This window comes from Acanthisitta chloris, unplaced genomic scaffold (genome assembly GCF_000695815.1).
Source record: "Acanthisitta chloris isolate BGI_N310 unplaced genomic scaffold, ASM69581v1 scaffold9805, whole genome shotgun sequence".
Classification (NCBI taxonomy): domain Eukaryota; kingdom Metazoa; phylum Chordata; class Aves; order Passeriformes; family Acanthisittidae; genus Acanthisitta; species Acanthisitta chloris.
The window spans coordinates 44,454-64,045 of NW_008674317.1; the positions used below are offsets into that span (position 1 = coordinate 44,454).

Here is a 19,592-nt window from a genome sequence, read left to right on the forward strand (position 1 = left end):
ATTGCATGAACTTTTTGCTTTTGCTGGTCCAAACTAAATGTACCCAAACATGTAGGCAGAACCTTTTCATCAGCAGTTGATGCATGATGCCTGTTATTTGCCTCAGGCATTTTCTTCCCTGAGCTCCTGTCATTGTAGTAGTGGTGGGATGAAAACAAGAAACATGCCTGCCCAGATTGCAGAGATGAGCAGCGGCTGAGTTGCTTTCCCTGCACAAACACAGCAAAACCTGATGAAAACTGAACACATGAGCGAGACCCTAACACTCACAATCAGTTTCCTGACTTGGTTTCAAAGCTTCTTGGCATCACCGCACACACACTTTTAGTCAGGGCTTATTGTTCTTTTCTAAAATAGGGGAAAAAAGGGAAGGAATATTTCCTAGTGTTTGTCATGCCAATTTTGCAGCCTGAAGAGAAAGTGGTTTTGTGTTGACCATCATCACAATAATGGAAAGATTTGAAATGAATAATTTGCATGGTCTAAAAAGAAAGCTGTCTCTGCTTTCCTCATGCACAGCTGCTTGGGTGCTGTATGGACACAGAGCAAATCTGGGAACCTCTTTCAAAGCTGCTCAAAACCAGTGGCAGCCTCTGCAGGGGTCTGGATCAGTAAGAAATGTGGCCCCATCCCTCTTTCCTGCGAGGAATGCAATGCTGTGCACCCAGAGGCTATCCAGGGCTCAAGGTCAGGCTCAAGCCTGGTTTCACATCCCACACAGCCCATGGGCTGCAGTCTGGGGCAGGAAGGACACCTGCAGTGGTGTGCAGAGCCAGAGGTGGGGACCACCCTCTGCTCTCATCCACCATCAGACCAAGGGTCTCCCTGTCATCCAAGACTTTGCAACTCAACACAGACATATAAAGTTTGATGGGTTTTCTTTGGTTGTTTGCTGCTGTTGGTCCAAACCTCCAAATGCTTAAGTAGCCTTTTTCCATTCTCCAACTCATGATATTTGCTGTGTTTGAAGGGCCACACTCAGGCACCACGGCTGCTGTTTAAGGGCCCTACTGCAGAATGCAGGATCTACTTTTCCAGCTGAGTGTAGTGAAAGTCAGGCTTTGTTGCAATGGAGGGAGCTCTGTTGTTTTATGTTACCACCTCCCCTCACATCACTTGCACAAGCACTACGAGACTGGGTTGAGCTACATTAAACACAGCCCAAGTTCTCTTGCCCCTCCCCTGGAGTCCTGAAACAGCACACCAGGCAACACCTGGTGTTGCAAGTAGCAGTTCAAACTCTTGCACATACCAAAGAAAAAATAACTTAAGGAATGTTCTATCAAGATTTGGACTGGGACCTGCTGCCCATCCCTGCCCCTCTGTCCAGTCACCAAAGTCCCATCCAGTCTCATAATCAACAACCACAAGCCTTTACAAAACATGGTAAAGCAACTGAGACCACTTTCCTTTTCTGTTTCCTGTTTTTCTGACTGCACCTTAGTTCTGAATCATAAGCCAGAAAAAAATTGTTCATATATTAACATCACACTTGTATCTTCCCAGCAGTGCTTTTGTGGCCAGGCACCTGTCAGGGATACAAGATCACAGAAACCTTCTTCCATCAAGTTATTTTTATTCACTTGCTTTTCTTTTTAGATTTCTCTAACCTCTAAGAGGATATGCAGTAATTGGTGCCTCTTGTGGCTATCTCACCTCTACCCAAACAACCAAGATCTCTGTTGTGCAAAAGACCCCAAAATAGACCATGATTCAGACCTGGGAAGTGGAGATGTGGTGGGGAAGAGAGGCGAGAGAGCCAAGTCCTGGGCTGGTTAGGGTGGATGCTGAATTTGAAAGACAGATCTCAAAAGTTTCTTTAAAGCAGGGGAGGATCAGTGACAGAAAATCCAGTTTCACTAATCGAAACCTCTTTGATCTGGAGTGGCACCTCACAGAGAAAGCTCTGATTTTAACACTGATGTTGCTGAGTCAGCCTTTCTGGGGGCAGGATGGCTTGGTGATGACTCACAAAAAATTAGTTGCCTCTACCTCTGCCTCCCACTTTTGATGTAATTCTACCTGTTTTGCCTCTTACTTCCTCTGACTTCTTCTTTCATCTTCTCTTATCGCTCATTATTTACACCCCACCTTTTCCTTCAAGTCATTCTTGGCCAGTGCCTTTCCAGCTTCCAGTACCAACCCCCCTGCATTCCACCTTTGCTTCTCCATTTCCTAAACAAAACCAGGAGCCCTGTGTGACCCTTTGCAATCACACCCTCTGCACTTTGTTAACATCTGACAATACTCTGGGGCTGCATTAGCAGAAGTGATTTTTACTGACTGATGTACAATGCAAATACGGAACTCTGTGGTAATAAATTTAGCTAATTAGGGAAACAGGTAATGAAAAGCTTTTCCCCCCAAAGTTCCTCCAGTGTTTTTTGCCTTGTATCGCCCTGAGTATTGTTATTAGTTCAGAAATAAAGCTGCTGACTTAGGAATGTGACCTTGCACTCCACACTCAGCAGAGAAACACTAAGGTCATCCTCACTGCCCATCGCTACCGACACCATCCCCCTTGCCAACAGCAACTGCCATGGCTAAGCCATCCAGGCCTGAATTTCCTCAAATTCACTTCAATCTGAAGCAAGTCCATCAAAGCCAGTCAAGTTTCACTGATGAAGTCACAGTAATTAAGGGCTTCTGAGGTTTCTTCTACCATTTGGCAAACTTTCCGTTGCCGTGGGAAATATGATGACAAGACAGCTGTATTGTCTAGCTTGACAAGATCAAAAGAGGGCAGGAATGTTTTACAGTGAAAAAAAAGGATTTTTACATTGTTCCAGAATAGCAAAGAGCAGATACATTTTCAGACACTAATTACCCCCGCTCTGAAAACAATACATGAAGCCAGACACACTGAACAAAGCTACAGCTGTTAAGTGTGCGTGGGGGAACAGAAGCTGTGCTCCCTCCATGTAAATGTGGAGTTGCCTTTCCTTCCTGAACTTCCTCAGTACATTATTCAAGCCACAGCTTGCTTTTAATCATATCCCCACATTTTTTTTGATCAGCCTAGTTCTCCTGATGATCCCTGAGCACAAAAATGGTCAGTCGACCACCTCAAAGACAAGTGGTGTACCATGTTCCACTCCACCAGCAGAAACAGAAGAGTCCAAGCAGGAGAGTAAGCACCAAGTGATCTAATCTTGTCTGACTTGCAAACCTCCCCCTTCAGCAATGCACACAGGGCTTACACTTGAAGCCAACAGAACATGCAATTAACATGCAAGTATGTGCTCAAGTGTTATTGATGAACCAGCACAGATTTCCTCTCCTGGGCTTTGATGTGTCTGGATTAATAAGTGACAGATAAAGTTCTGCCTCCAAAAATTCTCAATGGGGGTTAGTGTTTCTCCATTCCTTTACTAGGACCTGATGAAAACAGGCAAAAAAGCTCTCTGTTTTGGCAGGTTGTCCTATTTTCTGAAAATAGCATCTTGTAATCCACCCCCCAACCTGTCTACAACATGCTGGAACAAAATTTGCAACTCCCACACACGTGCTTGCAAAAACTCAGAGAACCATTATCCTTTCATTGGGCTTTATTTCCCCCTCACTTGTTTCTGGTAGTCAAACTGTCAATTGTTTTTACTGTCTGTAAAGCCCTGAGAGAAATACATCTCTGGAAACGAGTTATTGCAGGTAGTGCTCGTGCAGGGGTTTCTTGGGAAATGTTTATCTTGGTTGATAATCTCCAAAATGAGGGGAAAATTACATTTCAGAATACAGCAGTGAAATGCTGACATGCACAGGGCTCCTTAGCCAGTCAAACTGTTCTGTCAAGGCACAAAAATGTGACAAGGGTTTACACCTTCCTTTCTCTGGGACACAAAGTAAAGTAATTTCTTTTAGTTAGCCACTAAAACACTGAGCTCCCTCATTTCAGAGGACTATGCAGATGTGCTTTCACACCAGTGCCTCCAGCCAGCCAGTCTCTGGGCAAATGTTCCTTTTTGAGGTGCAAATACGGATTATTTTATTTTTTTTTTAGGTTTAGTGGAAGAACACAAATAAATGGGATCCTTTCCTCTCACAACAGAGTTCATCATTCCTGTAAAACTTCTCTAAAGGTATTACCTGCATTAGAAAAATTACTTTAAAAGTAAACTTTAATACTCAGGTGAAAGTAGAAATCTGTCTGAGAAGCAAAGGTGTTTTCTTCAATAAAATTGAGGTCCATTGGCTCTTCCAACGCTCTTCACAGCCTGATCTCAAGGGGGAAGTAGCCTACACAGTGCTCCTCACTGCAAAGAACATTTTCCCCAGTGCTGGACATCTCTGCATGCTCAGTGCTAAATCCTGGCTATCTGCAAGGCTGCCCACACAGAAAGGAACAGCTTCCAGCCTTTGGGAGGATGGATGCATGGAGTAAGCTCTGTAGCTTTCTCTTCTTCCTCCTCCTCCAGATCTGCTCTCCAAGGACAGACTCCTGAAAAGGAACCCTGTAATGATGCAGCCATGCCACAAGTTCTCATACACACCAACTCTTACAGACGGAGTCCCTGCTAAGCTGTTGTCCTCAGTCCATTTTTTATGACAATTATTACCATTATCCTGTAATTCCCACAGGATCTGAATCTTTGCACTCAGGCATCCTGGAGCTGCTGAAGTTAATCTGAGGCACCCAGTCTGTTAATATCCAGTTTGAACAGCTTGAAGTCATTAATGCTGAAGTTCTCTCCAGCCCTTCAAAGTCAAATAGCTGAAATGTTACTCAAGCCCTGAAAAGCTTTGGGGATGGAATTGACAGCCATGGGGATGGGATGGGCTTCACTCAGCAGCAGGACAGCAGGTACCACAGGCTCCCTGGCCCTTTTGCACCTGTAATGTTCTGGCAAAACTAGGGCTTTCCAACCCTTTACTAACAGTGACAAGAGTGTTTCTCACCCCAAGCATCTCTCCAACAGCTCTTTTCCCCAGATGAAGAAACTATTATTTACTCCAGCATTTCCCACCTTTCCCACTGCCCACCTGCACATCCCAGCACTGCCTGCATAAGCCACAGCTATTCAAAACTGAGAGATGATTATCCATGCTTCCTAACAGTCCCAGCAATTTTCCATATCTCACTCTAACAGCAATACCCCTCCAGACCCCCCAGCACTCAAAGGTGCTTTGAGTATCATCCTCTCCCTGGTCTCTTCCCTTTCCAGTGCAGCAGCACATTAGTTTCTGCCACATACCTGTCCCTACAAAATTAGTTCATCTTTTTCTGGAGATAGGAAACAAAATTAAAATTCTCCAGTTGACTCAGCAATCCAAGCCTGGTCTTTTGTTTCTTTTCATTCTAGAGGAAGAAGGAATACAGTTGTTGATCAAAGAGCATTCGAAAATATTTCACTTTGAACTTCTGTCCTCTCAGTGAAACCTCCTGATTTATTCAAAGAAATATCCCAAAATCCGTATCACTCTAGAATTATTCAACACTACCAGTAGTTTCATACAAATACATGATTCATCTTGCAAACACTTATTCCTAACTCCTATCTGGGACATCTGAACATCCTAAGGATCTCTCATCACAGCTGCTTTCAGTGGCTTATATCCATCCAAATTCATGTCCAGAGCAGCATCACCAAAAAAAACCCAGAAGATGCTGTTGGGAAGTTGATCAGGAAAGCTGTAGCAACCTACACTCTCTTCTGTTTTGTGCCCAGACAATACAGTGGAAAATACTTCCACCTTTGTTTTTTCAATTTCTTAGCTTGTTAGGTTCCCAGCCATCACTTGCACATAGCTGTGGTGCAGACATTTGGCCAGTACTATTTCCCTGCTTTACTGGTTTAACAGGACTCCAGGTCTTCAGGCAGAGAAGCTGCAAACCCCTTTTGAGGATGGGTCTGAAGACACTGGAATAGGAACAACCCCAGTGGTGGGGAGAGGCCACCAGTGCCATACCCACAGCTTGAGATCCCTCCTGCAGGACCTACTCCCAGTGATTGTGTTCACAAAGCTCTTGGAAAACAGCCTGTGCAAGAGCTTCACCACACTCCCAGGGGAAGAGACGTTCCGGACGTGTGCCAGCCATAGCAGTGAACCTCCCCAGGCTGTGCACATAGCAGTAAGGCAAACCCTAGTACTCCATCGTAGCACCAAAAGAGAAAAAAAGAAGGCTCGTTATAGAACACATGCTGCTGGGAGCACTCGGAAAGCTGAGTGGGTGATCCCAACCCCACTTCCAAGCCTACCTCCAAGACCCAGATTTATCTCCCAAGATATTTTCACAGCTCTTCTCAGGAACACATGCTTTTCCTTGCTGTGCAAGCAGAGCACAGCCCTCAAAGACATAATCTATTGGTCTTTACAACCTGAATACCTTCCCAGATTGGGCACTTAGATTCTTTGTGGTACAGACTGGTGGCATTTCACTCCAATTTCCCTTCACTGAGCTATTTTCTTGGTTTGAACTGCTTCCTAGTCATGGGGAAGCTTAGCTACTATCTCTGGAGGAAGGCAATCCTTGATCATTTCAAAGAAGTCATCGTGTCCATGGAACAATGCAAATTAGGAGGCCTGGAAATACTATAGGCACGCGTTTGCATCTCCACATACACAACTTTCCAACATTACCTGGTCCCACCATGAGATCCTGGCTGAACACACAGCTCTCATGTCCCTCCTGCTGCCCTCTCCTCTGGACAGACACAGGAATCAGCTTTCAAAATAACAAGGCTCTGTCAGAGCAGAACAAAAGCTTCCATTTGGAGAGAAATCTAAACATCTAGAGATATATAAGCAATGAAAAGCTTTGCTTTATGCAAGCCTAAAATACAGTCTTTGAACCCAAGACCATTTGTGTGAAGTGGGTGTATCAAATCCCTGGGCAGTGTTTTTGCATGGAGGGACTGCTGAGCACTTGTTTCCTGCACCCCAACATGCTCTGCTGCTGCTCACATCAGTTCATAGCACGCACACCACTTCCAATCCACTTTCCCTCCCACAATCAAATGGGCTATGAACTCTACGAAAAAGCATTCCAAATTCTTGGGCATCGCCTGGTGCTGAGCCAGAACCACCTGAAAGCATAAATCCTTTGCCCTGTGAGAAGCTGCATTCACATACCATTTAATCCAGGTCTGTAAATCCTGAAAGCAGCAATTTCGTTTCCAAGACCAGCTGAGATAAATGCAAGGGCAATTACAGAAGATGCGGCAGCATTTATCCCTTTGCATTGTATCTCAACATTAATTTGTATTTTAACCATCATTTTCCCAAGTACTTAAAGCAATCAAATTAAGTCCTCTGTAGAATTTTATGGCATGACTCTAATAAAACTCCCAGTCAAAATATTCACATTGGAAGGACAAGTCAAGTTTCTTTCTCAGGGAGCTGGTGAGCTCCAGTGCAGGCTGAGCAGCATGAAGGGCAGGAGCCAAGGAGACCTGCAGGTCTGGTGACTGACCTGTGGACAACCTGCCAGCACCTTCACACTCTGATAGCCCAGGAAGTTGGAATCCAGAGAGGACAAGCACTGAGTAGGGCTATGCTGGATGGGGTTGGATGTCCATCCTCTCCAGAATCTATTGAGTTACAAGAAGTACTGCATTAAACACTTGCCAAATTCATGTAGAATCCAGGTATGAGAAAAGACCAGATATCTCATGTATCTTGTTCCCTACAGTCCCGAGGAAACCTTCAGGGCTGCTGCACAGCAAATACACATTTGGGAGCAAGGAAAAGGGGAAGGACATGTGTTTGATTGTCTCCCAGCTGGGTCATCACATGCCATCCAGGATATGGGATCAAATGCCAAACCAAGCAAAGCTGAAGGGTGGCTGCTTTGGTTGCTTCTGTACTGACAGCATGAAAATGTGCAAAAAGAAATTTGCAAGGGAAGTTGTCTAAAGTCTGACTTTTAGAAAAAGCCTTTGTGGCAGGCACAGATAAAACACCATCACTGCACAATACCGCAGAGACTATTCATGAATATATATTAAAAATTCAAATTGTGAAAAAGCTGCATATATTAACAAATCCAAAAGTGGCTTCGACTTTATGAACAAATTTGGCCTAAAGAATTAATGAAGAATTTTTCTGGCACTAAAACAGTGTTCATCATAAAATATAGCCTCTGTGAAGAAAAATCAGCCTGTCTGGTTCAACTGGACCATCCAAATCCATCAAGAATCCAATTGTTTTGAGTGCCAAAAGAAAAGCTCTACAATTTAACAAAGATTTAAGAAAGCTTATCTGCAGCAGACACCATTTCCAGAAAGTTAAAATCACTTTCCTTCCCCCAACTCTGTGTCCATGAGCTCTGTGTTCACACAATGTTTGTGCATGGACATCCATGACAGAGGATAACAGTTAACCAGTTTGAAGAGTTACAAAGTGAAACAAGCCTCGTCTATGAGCCCAGTTCAGCACTCAAGGATGTGTTAACTTCAAGTTTTAAGGGACTAAACACTACAAAGCAGAAGCTAGAGAACACAGGGGACAGTGGCAACTGAGATGACCTTAACATCTGTCATGTTGTCTGCAGAACTGCTGCCCCATGACCCTACAGGCTCTCCCTGGTTTTGCAAAGGACTGGGCACTACACAGTTTTACAAATACTGACAGTCAGACCTCCTTTGACCTCCTCAAGCAGCACATCATTGTGCACAGCCCAACACACCAGCAGCAGGAACAAACAGACTTTGCCACTCTTGGGCTGTGGTTTCTTGGCCGTGTACCAAAGAGTTTGGCACAGAAGCTGAGCCATTCTGATCAGCCAGCAAATTGTGAGGGTGTTGGATGATCTCTTCCTTCAATGACACAGTGCATCAGTTGTGCTAAGGACCATGTGCACAGGGTTAACCTCAAAGAGAAGCAGAAGATGTGGCTATATCATTTTTCTGGTGGTTTTCTATAGATCTCATGTAGGAACAAAGTGTCAAGTGACTAGAAGTATCTCCCAATCCCTCACTGGTGAGAAAAGGATACTTGCATTTATCTACAGTTCAAACAAAAGTGCAAGCTGGCAGTAATAACTACTCTTTGGCCAAGTTGCCAATCTTGAAGATTTCTACAAAGTGGATTTTAAAGACTGTAATTGGGGTCAGGAGGAGGCACTCAAAACTAGAAAAGTCACAAAGCTATCCTTATTTTTATCTCCTTTAATCAAACCAGCAATGATTTCATCAAACTCTGACTACAGGAATTATACTGTACATTGTGCTCATGGACAGCTATTACTGTAGAGCACAGCTGTCCAAGTACAAAAGCACTTTTTCCTCCATTCTACTGTCCTCTTGGTCTAAAGCCAGTATCCCCGGAGTCACTGTGGTCCTTGATGACCCATGGACATTGGAGAACACTGATTTGCAGATTTTAATTGCTTCAGTAGTCTGTATCCATGCACAAGCAAGGAAAAATCATATCAGGGCTCTGAATTATGGTATTCACTCTCCAATAACTAGAGCTGGTTACAAAAATGTGAAATAGTCTTTCCTATTATAAACTTTGTTCATTCAAAGCTGAAAAGAAAAGTATTTGTTCTGCAGACCTGGATCACCTTTTCCCTGGCCCAGGTGACAATGTAAGAGCAAATAGCTCTAACTAAGCCAATAGCTCATTGATCAGAGTGCTCAGCTTGGCTTTGTGAGCTTCACGTTCAGGTTGTTTATGGACTTTCCTTAGTACAGAGACTTGACCAAGGTCTCCAATGCCTTCACTGCCAGGGGAAGTGCTGGGGCCACACTTTAAATAGCTCAGAAAGTTCTTGTGCTCATGACACGATAGAATAAAATCATTTTACTGTGTTTCCATAGGGGAACAAAAAAGATTTTGAAAAAATTGAGCTGCAATTTTCTGGATAGCCTTATAAATTACCAGAATGTACATATATCACAACTGAGGAAAAAAACCAGCCTGTATTTCCTAGTTAAAAATACATTTAATGCTTCAGCTTGAGTCATTAGGTCAACAACAAATATAAAGATAACTTTGTGAAGGTGTCACAATTAGAGGTATCTGTATCCTGAAGGATTTCCTGAACTTTGAAAGCAGGATGCAAGGTTCCTCATTCACATAATTTCCAGTTTTCACTAATAGTAGTGAAGTCCTGGTTAGGCAAATTATTCATTACGAGGCCAAAATTAGGTATAAAACTCACTGCTGAGATCAGGGTTTGAAACAGTTGTGAAAGATAATTAAAACCATGACCGAGCCCTCAGTGCCCATTCTACAGAGCCAGTTTATATAATCAGGGTATCAGCAAAAATCTCCACATAATTTCCAGTTTTCACTAATAGTAGTGAAGTCCTGGTTAGGCAAATTATTCATTACGAGGCCAAAATTAGGTATAAAACTCACTGCTGAGATCAGGGTTTGAAACAGTTGTGAAAGATAATTAAAACCATGACCGAGCCCTCAGTGCCCATTCTACAGAGCCAGTTTATATAATCAGGGTATCAGCAAAAATCTCCAGCTTCCCTGATGGATTATTGAACACACTTCCACATTGGTTCAGCTGTTAACCTCAGATCTGCAGTGCTAGATGAGACAGTCACAGTTTGGCAAAAAAAGGGACTAAACCAATGCAGCTTTCATGGACCAGTGTGACCACACAACTTGTGCTCTGTGCTGTCCTCACCCCTGCAGCTCCTGCTTGTGCAAAAGCACAGCTTCTCAAAAGCACCAAGTTTTGTTCTAAGGAGTTCCAGGATGGAGATTTCTCTCCCCATTACCCTGGAATGGGTCGTGCATAGTTTAACCAGCACCTCTCACCTTCTTGGAAGCTCTGCCAAATCCACCTGGGAACTGGGGCATCTACATTTTGGCACAGAGCACACCTGAAGCCAGTGCCACTCCTGTGGGCTTGCTTTTGCTTCTGTATACCATCAGAGGTGTTAAGAGGCCACGATCTGCCTTTGCAGAAGGGACATCATCTGTGAGATGAACACCTCCAAATTAAGACAAAAACCTTAAGGAGTTTAGCTGACTACTTTATTCCTTCCCATCTCTCACCCTCCCAAGACATCTGGGAGGAGAGCTTGACAGAGTTGCCTGAAAGTCAGCACTGCAGGCAACTACTTAAGGACTTTCATTTATCAGCAGCTCCTTTCCCAGCCATAACAGACATTTAGAATCTTTCTGCCAAAATGTTTTTCACTGAATTCTGGAGCAAGATTTACTACAAATGGATGATAAAAAAATAGAAGGCTAGTACACTCTGGCACAGGAAATGTGCTAATATTAATAGAGGCTTTTTCCAAAGAATCATAGTTGCAAAGCACAAAAAGTTAGATGCTTTCTCCTTAATTATAATTTGTAACTTCTAAGTAGCAATTTAGATCTGGCTGTCATATTTAAAATGGAAGACTAGCCTACCCAGCACATGCAGATGAGGTGAACACTTTAAAGAGTGCTCAATGGAAATGTCTTCATTCAAATGAGATGCTTAAAGTGAATGAAAAGCTCCCATAAAATATAATTTCACTTTCCTTAAGAAGCAAGGATCACTTCAAGAGACAGCTTTACTAGCACACTGGAAAGATACTAACAGATGATTTAAAATAAAGTGGAGAACATTTGTTTTGCTGACTGCTGTGATACAAAGATGTGCACAGATGTATTCTTTCATCAGGCTTTCACATTAGCACCACCAGGTGCATTCTGCCCCTTGTAAGTATGACTGGATGCTCCAAACACCTATGCACACACTTGCCTTAACCATTGGCTTAGGTGAGACTGTTTAAAATTTAATCGTATGTTCCTCTAGGCCAATGTTTTCCAGAGAGTTTGCAGGATGAAAGCCACAAAGAAAAGGCAAGAGATACTCCAAATGAATTCCCATGCAGCATGTAACTTGGAGATACCCTGTGTATGTAAGGCTGGCCTAAAGCACCTCCAAAAGCTAAAGGCAAAGAGATTTTGGCTCATGATCTACCTCAAGACTTAACAGACAGAGCACTAACAGGATTGTGTTGAGATGCTCCTCTCTTCCCTTTGCCCTGCAGACCTGTCCAGCACAACACCACCACTCCAAGGACTCCCACAAGCCACAGACCCCATTAGCATGACCCAGGGTCTGGGCACAGCATTCCTCCCTCAGCCAGGACAGGACATAACCACAAAGCAGCAGGTGATGCCATGAGCAGAGAATACCTCCCACAGCACATCATCATGAGAGCACTTGTGCTATACAAAGGTTCATTTAAATCAGGAGCTGAAGAAGCCCAAAGGCTTCAGTACAACTCTGTTAATTACAAGTGAAACATTATATTTGTGACATGAATAATTGTGTAGCAAAAAATCAGCAGTACAGACTTGTAAGTCAAGCAACCAAAAAAAATTTGCTTTCAGGAGGACTGGTGAAAAAGCACCTTAAAATAATGAATACCAGCAACAAATATGTGCACAGTAGGTATACTGTTCCATCACTTACTATCAAAGTAAAACCAAGGAATAGCAAAGTACATGATGAAAATGTTGCTGGGATCAGAGAAAACAATAAACAAATAGGACCTTCACCAGGACTCTTATTACAGGAAAAAAATATTCCTTCAGGGCACTTGGATGAGTGACAAATCCAATCTGAAAGGGTGATGGACTGTGAGAGCAATAAATAATTCCAAGATGCTGATTTCCCTACTCCCCCCTGCCTAAGAATCAGTACTGAGGTGAGGGTCAAACTGATGAACATCCTAATGTATGCCAAATTTGCAATAGATACTGTACCAAGCACAGAGAAAAACTGAGAAAAACTCCTAGTGTGGGACCAGAGAAATTTATTCCATATTTGAACTTGTTAAACTTTTGAAATGCTTATACAGGTATCCAGAAGAATGGCTGATTGTGCTTTAAAGCATGAGGAAGGGAAGAAATCCTTTGTGGTAAAACTAGAATCAGGCAGAAATGAGAGAAAACTTCAGGTGAATATTTGAAACAACCTTGTGAATATCAGCTTGGGCATGGAAGAGACTGGCAGGATCTATAGAAAAGCATGGCAGAGCTCCAGGAGACACTGCTGGAGGGTTTGGACTACAGGTTTCTTTCCACATTGTGGGATGACTACAGGGTCATGGATGTGGGTTGCAGAAAACTTAAATGAATTGGTGTAGTTGTGGATAGAAAAGCATCCACCTCATCTCCTACTCCAGGGGAGATAGTGGAGCCAGATTTAGGGTCAATAACTGAGCAGTGACTTTGGAGCAACTCTTCTGTGGTTACTGCACCCCAGTAGCACAAGCCCAGAGCAGGAGCCCTGGCACAGGGTCTCCCTCAGATGGGGAATGGCTCAGCCTCCCCACACTCCTGCCACACAACAGGTACCCACCACAAGGGCTTATCTCCACTTCTCCCAGCCATGATTAAGCACCACTTCACCAGATTACTCTAATGGTCTTCTCTAGCAATTAGTGTACTTAGCTGTTCTTCCTCACTTCAATTTCTCCCTTTTCAAAGGACAAATTAATCCAGGTTCAGAATTAAACTGAGAAAGTGATTCTGGCAGAAATGAGCAGCATCCACCTTGTGCAGGAGGGTTCTTTGGGTTTTCTTTTTGATGATCCACAATTTCCTGCTGTCAGAGTTACAACAGCAGTAAGACCGTTGTGCTTGGCTCCTGTGCTATGATATTGTCATAACTTTAATATTAATTCTTTCTTGATTTCTTAAAAGTACCCTTCAAAACTTCCTGTCTAATTGTACTAATTATTTCTCTTAATTTCTATTACTTGCCAGAAACCTTTGCAACTTTTGGGTTGGTGCTGAGAAAAATATCAGTAAGAGGGTATGAAGATGCTCCTTTGTTCTGGGAGCATCTGGAGCTATCTGCTGTGGACTGCAATACTTCTATATTTCTTCAGTACATTCAAGACTGGGGCTGCATAAATCACTGGTTTGAAGTTGCCTTGGCACTTGATATGTTTTAATCACACATCCCCAGACTCCATCAGCACTGGTTTTGCTCTCCTGCATCCTCCTTTTCTTTATCTCAGGTGATGGGCCCCAGAAGCATATGGTCACAAGTACAATGTCCCCTCTTGAGTCTGAAAAACTCTCTCCCACTTCTGATCTTGCTTTAATGGGAACATTTTCAGGCTCCTTCAATCTCATTTCCAAAACATCCAAGTGTTCTTGCTTTGCCAAGCTGTCCTGTTGAGCCTTACCACTTTGTTTACTTGCTTAAAGCTCTTGACACTTGTCATCTACCTGCCAAGGTCTAGCAGTTCATCTTCTAGGAGAAGAAAACAAAGCCTCAAACTCACAGCAACAGGAATGAAAGCAGCTGGTAGCACGGCTGCATGGCTTTCTTCATTTCAAGTCATGCTGGAAGACGCAGCTCAAAAGGCAGCGCTCAGGTATTCAACTGCTTCAGTGTCACTGCTGACAGCCACAACAGCAGCAGGGTGTCAGGTGCTCAGCAGCATCTCTCCTTCCACCTACACCTCCCCCAACTAACTGTCAGCCAATAATCAGGATGCTGAAGGGATTTCAGAGGAAAATGCCATGTGAAGATGGACTTATTCAAACCCGAAAGCAAGGCAACTGGTGGGAAATTCATCCTACCTACACAAAGCCTACATGCCCATGCAGGGAGATGAGCCTCAGGAGCAGGATTGATGAGGGAGCCTGAGATTAAAATGTGTCTGCTTTTCCTACTGCTCTGAGATGTTACCTTTCTCACTTGTGTTTTCAGAGCATCCTCTCTCCATTCTATGGAAGAAGCACAGGACAACAGCAAAAAGAGCAAATACATGAAGAAGTCACAAGAATATTTAGATAGAACAGTAAGATGACACCAAGTTCCACAGGTAGCACTGGGCTAGATTTTCCAGGCACATATCTGCTGCCCCACATAGCCTGCACATCTTTGGACACATTTTCCATGTGCCTCAGGTTTGTATACAAAATCCTAAACTGTTTCCACATTTTCCATCAGGTTTGTATACAAAATCCTAAACTGCACAAAAACTGAGTATCTTCATGCTTCTCTCAAACCAGCAGCTGGCTAAGTGTCATCTCCTTTCTCACCTGCACATTTCAGGTATATTTGTACCATGCAGCCAACTACCCCACTGTACATCCATACACCCCATCTGTGCATGCTGAGTTCAAGGGTCACATACAACCTCAGCTGGATCCCTCCTGCTAATAAATCCTATTTTGCATCATCTTTGCAACATGCTGGAATGTTCAATTACCCATCACTTATTTTCAGTTTTCTAGTAGGGAAGACTCTGGGAAATTGCAGATCCAGCCACTTGCTTCTAGAAGCAATGGTTGATGTGCCTGGTGAAACACCAGGAGATACTTGATGGCTACTTCTCTCCCTTTTATTAACTTTTAACATAAAATACTATTTTATAATCATGCAAACTAAAAGCACTTCACTGTGGGGTGTATTTGTAATGAATGTTGGAGAAATGACCTATTTGGAAGTGAACCAAATTATAAATTCACATAACTCAATTTTCAGGAACTCTTATGCATACTAAGCAGAAATGAAAGAAAATGTAGACAAGTTCAAGGGAAAAAAATAAACATTTGTAATATGAGGAAACATGACTCTTTGGAGTAATAAATGTGTGTCAAGCAAGAACAACATTTCAAGGAATCAAATACAGTTCCCACTGTCTGGAATTTGTTATATCTTAGAACATGCTAAAGAAATAGATGCAATTAAGTCTGGTCTGTGCATAGGAATCATAAAAAGAGCAGCATGTGATTTCCCACAGAAGCAAAATAATTTTAGAGTCATGGGGTACTAGACTTGAGATTGGATTATGCATTCTTTGCTTAATCATCTCAATTCCTTGAAGAAATTACTTATACAAAAGTGAACTGTTTCTACATTGGACTTGACATCTCCAAAAACAGAAGACTGTAGATGTTCTTTTGAAGTAGGACCTTAAACCACACAAACATTTTATATACACATGTATATATTTAGCTGCACAACAGCTTTCAGATGGACTTTAACAACATAAAACTTAAATCACTAGGTTTAAATCACTAACATGATTTCTTATATCACCTTAGTGATTAAATCACAAGGTTTTCTTAAATCACTAGGTTTAAAGCATTCAGGCACCAAGAGATACAGACAGGCAATTAGTAAAATTTTCAAAAACATTTCAAAACTGTGGTTCAAACTAGTTTTGTTTTTTCTTCCCCTTCACCATGGCGTAGCTATTCCAGATCCTTGCTACTCCAGTGGATGGGAATCCTCTCTCATTTCCAGCTTAGTTAATGGCTATGTTACAGTTAAGAGCTATTTTATCTCCATTTTTTCCTTGGGCTGATGTGCTGTTTTGGCTTTCCCTGGCCTGCTGTTTTCACCTCCCTGAGCTGCCTTGCCCTTCACAGAGCTCTGCATGCTCACAACTTCTCTCCTTCACTGAGCTCCCATTCCCCAGCAGTTCCCATGGCCCCATCCACACCAGGACTTGCCAAACTCATTCCTCCTGCACACTCAGAGCCTAAACAGCATCGTGAGGAAAATTCCAGAGCCCCAGATTGGTGTTTTGTCAAGAGCTGCTATAAAGGATGGGGAACCCCAAGCTCCTGCCTCCCTGCGAGCGAACCGCCGCGAGCCAGACGGGTTACCTGAAGGGGTAGGCAAAGGCTATGTCAATGCTGAGGTCACTCTCTGACTTGTTTGCACAGTCCACACTGAGCCGCAGTCCTCCAGAGTACCCACCGCATGTTGCAAATGCAAAGATTGCAAAAAGCTGTCAAAAACAAACAACATTTTTATTTTATTTCAGCAATCACCGCAAGCAGATCTATGCAGAGCTCTCGCCGCAGCACCAGTCCCCTTGGGTCAGGTTATCCATCACTCCCTGCATTCAAAGCATTGCCAGCCATCATTCCTGCACCATTCCCAAAGGCAAACACAAAGAACCACAACACGTGAAGATCTGTTGCCACAGGTAGACAGAAACATCACTGTTTGTCCCTGCCAGACATCTCAGCCCTCCCCTCCTCTCTTGAACCCCATTTGGATTCACAACCCAAGCAGCTACTTAAATCATCCCACTGACAGGGGAGATTGGACAAGAGAAGGAAGAATATTGACTGAGCATAATGAGTTAGTCTTAACCCAAATAAAACACTGACAAAAGTATTTACTCAGAGCAACTAGGAGCAGCAATAGCAAACCAAGCCAGTTCACCTGGTCACCATCCCATTACCTGGCAAAACACAGAATTGTGCTGCTCATCTTCCAGTTCATGTATGACTTTGCAAAAATCGACACTTTTTTCAATTATGTTTCCTAAATTACTACCATAATTCAAGATGGATATAGAGATGCAGTAAACTAACAACAAAGCAGAAAAAAATTCCAGATGTGGAATAAAATCAGGCAAACCAGAAAGGAACAAAGAGCTTATGTGGTTCTGATGCAAACCTGTATCACATCTTAATTTTCCAGGAGAAAAAAAGTGAAGGAGGGAGCATGCAGGCCAGAGACACATCAGCATTTATATCAAGGGTTCAAACAAGGAAATTCGAAGCAGGCATGTGTGTCTTAAAACAGCATTGATACCTCCTCAGAACACACTGAGCAGAAGTATGGAGAGTTTATTTATGCAGCTGTAATTTAAATTAAAGGACAGGTTAGATTTTGGTGATTGCAGCACTGTAGTTCTGAAGTAACTCCACCAGCTTTAACTGAGTTATTGTGAAATCTACAGGGGGCAGATATGGGAAATGGCAAGCAAATGCCCAATCCAGGCCACAATTAAATAAACTAAAAGTTTAGCAACCCAGAGGAAACAAACAATGCACACATCTGGGAAAGAAACCATGTTCTTGGACACTGAAAAATTATGCAGCAAGCAGATGTAATGGCAAAATAAAGGACTGAAAATATAATAAATAGAAAAAGCAGACCTATCCTTGCTGCACAAGGCTTTGCAAAACATGCCATTAATCTTAGTTCTCCCAATTCACAGCACAAGCAAAGCTCTGAGATTCAGAAGCCTCTTTGGAATTCAGGTTTGCACTTGCACCTTTTCCCCAGAGGCTGCTAGATCACAGGGGTAACTCCAGAGCAATGGGGCAGGGAGACCCTCTCTGGCTGCAGGGTGATGTGCTGAGCATGATGGAGCTCAGGGAATAACAGGAGAACAATGCAAATTCCCACTCTGTTACTCACTTCCAACGTGATCAGGGCATATCACATATGGAGGATAGATTTGCAAAGCTGTTTAGGTATCCAATGACACGGAAAGTTGATACAAACTTTGAATCAATTCTTCTTGCTGGCATAAAAGAGGAAAGCTGAAATTTACTGTGAATTGACTTGTTAACTATGGGCCATAGAATAATTGTTTCTACTATAACTTAAATAGTGTTCTTTCATCCTAAAGGAGACACTTCCTCTGTAAACACAAGAGGTTTCTGCCCCTACATGTAGCACAGGGCTGAAAATCAGCATTAATCACCTAAGGCTAATTTGTGAGGTAAGGTCAGAAAACAATATATTAAGGAGAACAGGAGGGGAAGCTGACCTGCTTTCTGGCCTAATTAAGAGAGTTGCAAATGCAAATGTTTAGCAGGTACATAGAGAGGCTCAAAGATTAACAGTGATCTATAAAGAGGGAACTGAAAGCCTGTGGTGTGAGACAGACCTGACATAAAGGAAAAGCTATCACCAGTCAGCTATAGCTCTCAGCAAAGGGAGAAGCAGAGGAAAGAGATGCAATTGAAATGCATCTCCTTTAATCACACATGGGAAATCAGCATAATGGGTGTCATCATGTTTTTTCATCAAGGCCATGGAACCATGCCCAAAAACACAGCTCAGGCTCTTCCTTCCCAGAAAGTATCTCCTCCAGAGTCAGTTTTTGCTCTCTGCTATTGAGAGCATCTCTGACAGCAGACTCAGGCACCTGGAGTCTCCGTCCCTCAGACAGTTCAGATCTAGCCTTTACTCACCCTTTAGCCCCATGTTCAACTCTTAACCAGAAGCTTTTCAGATGCCTTCAGCTTTTCAGCAAGCCCTTCAGCCTCCTTCCTCCAGGTACAACCACTAGCTTCCATCCTTACTCAGCACACACTTTGCTGCATGCACCCAGGCAGCACCCTCAGGGCAGGCAGGAAAAGGAAAGGGACCCAGCTGGAGACTTTTATACCAAACTTCAGCAATCCTTCAGCCAACCCAAGCTTGGCTCCCTGCTGTGGCCAAATCAGATGGTGCTGATGGCTGGGATCTACTCAGCTGCTAGTAATGCACAGCAAGTCCTCACAGCTGCATGCAGAGATCATCAAGCACCTTTTGGAAGCATATTTACATTTTGAATTGAGGGAAAGCAGAGTGAGGGTATTTCCCTGGGGATTCTTGGCCAAGCAGCAGCATAATTCTCCTTCTCCTCCTACCTCTGCATTTTCCCTTTTTTTTTTTACACACCCCCCCCCCCCCCAAGTTGTGCTGCTTTATGTTGCCAGAGGAGCTCTTGGTGCAATAAGCCAAGATTTACTCTCTGTTTTGTGTGCACACAGTAATTCTGTGGCAGTTACAGGAATGCTGTAAACACCACTGTATTTTATTGTAGCAGGATTTGTGTAAATGGCAGTTGTAAACCCCATAATGGGAGCTTTATGAGCCAGATTCAATAAAACCTCCATCTGCTGCTTTATGTTGCCAGAGG

General features: G+C 43.1%; 1 protein-coding gene across 1 annotated transcript in view; it reads right to left on the minus strand.

Moving 5' to 3' along the window:
- Positions 1-19,592, minus strand: part of SYNPR (synaptoporin) — a 44,563-nt gene that overhangs the window by 13,269 nt on the left and 11,702 nt on the right. The window contains exon 2 of the mRNA XM_009075293.1: positions 16,543-16,667. Coding sequence (XP_009073541.1) covers positions 16,543-16,667 — 125 coding nt within the window. The remainder of the gene's footprint in view (positions 1-16,542; positions 16,668-19,592) is intronic.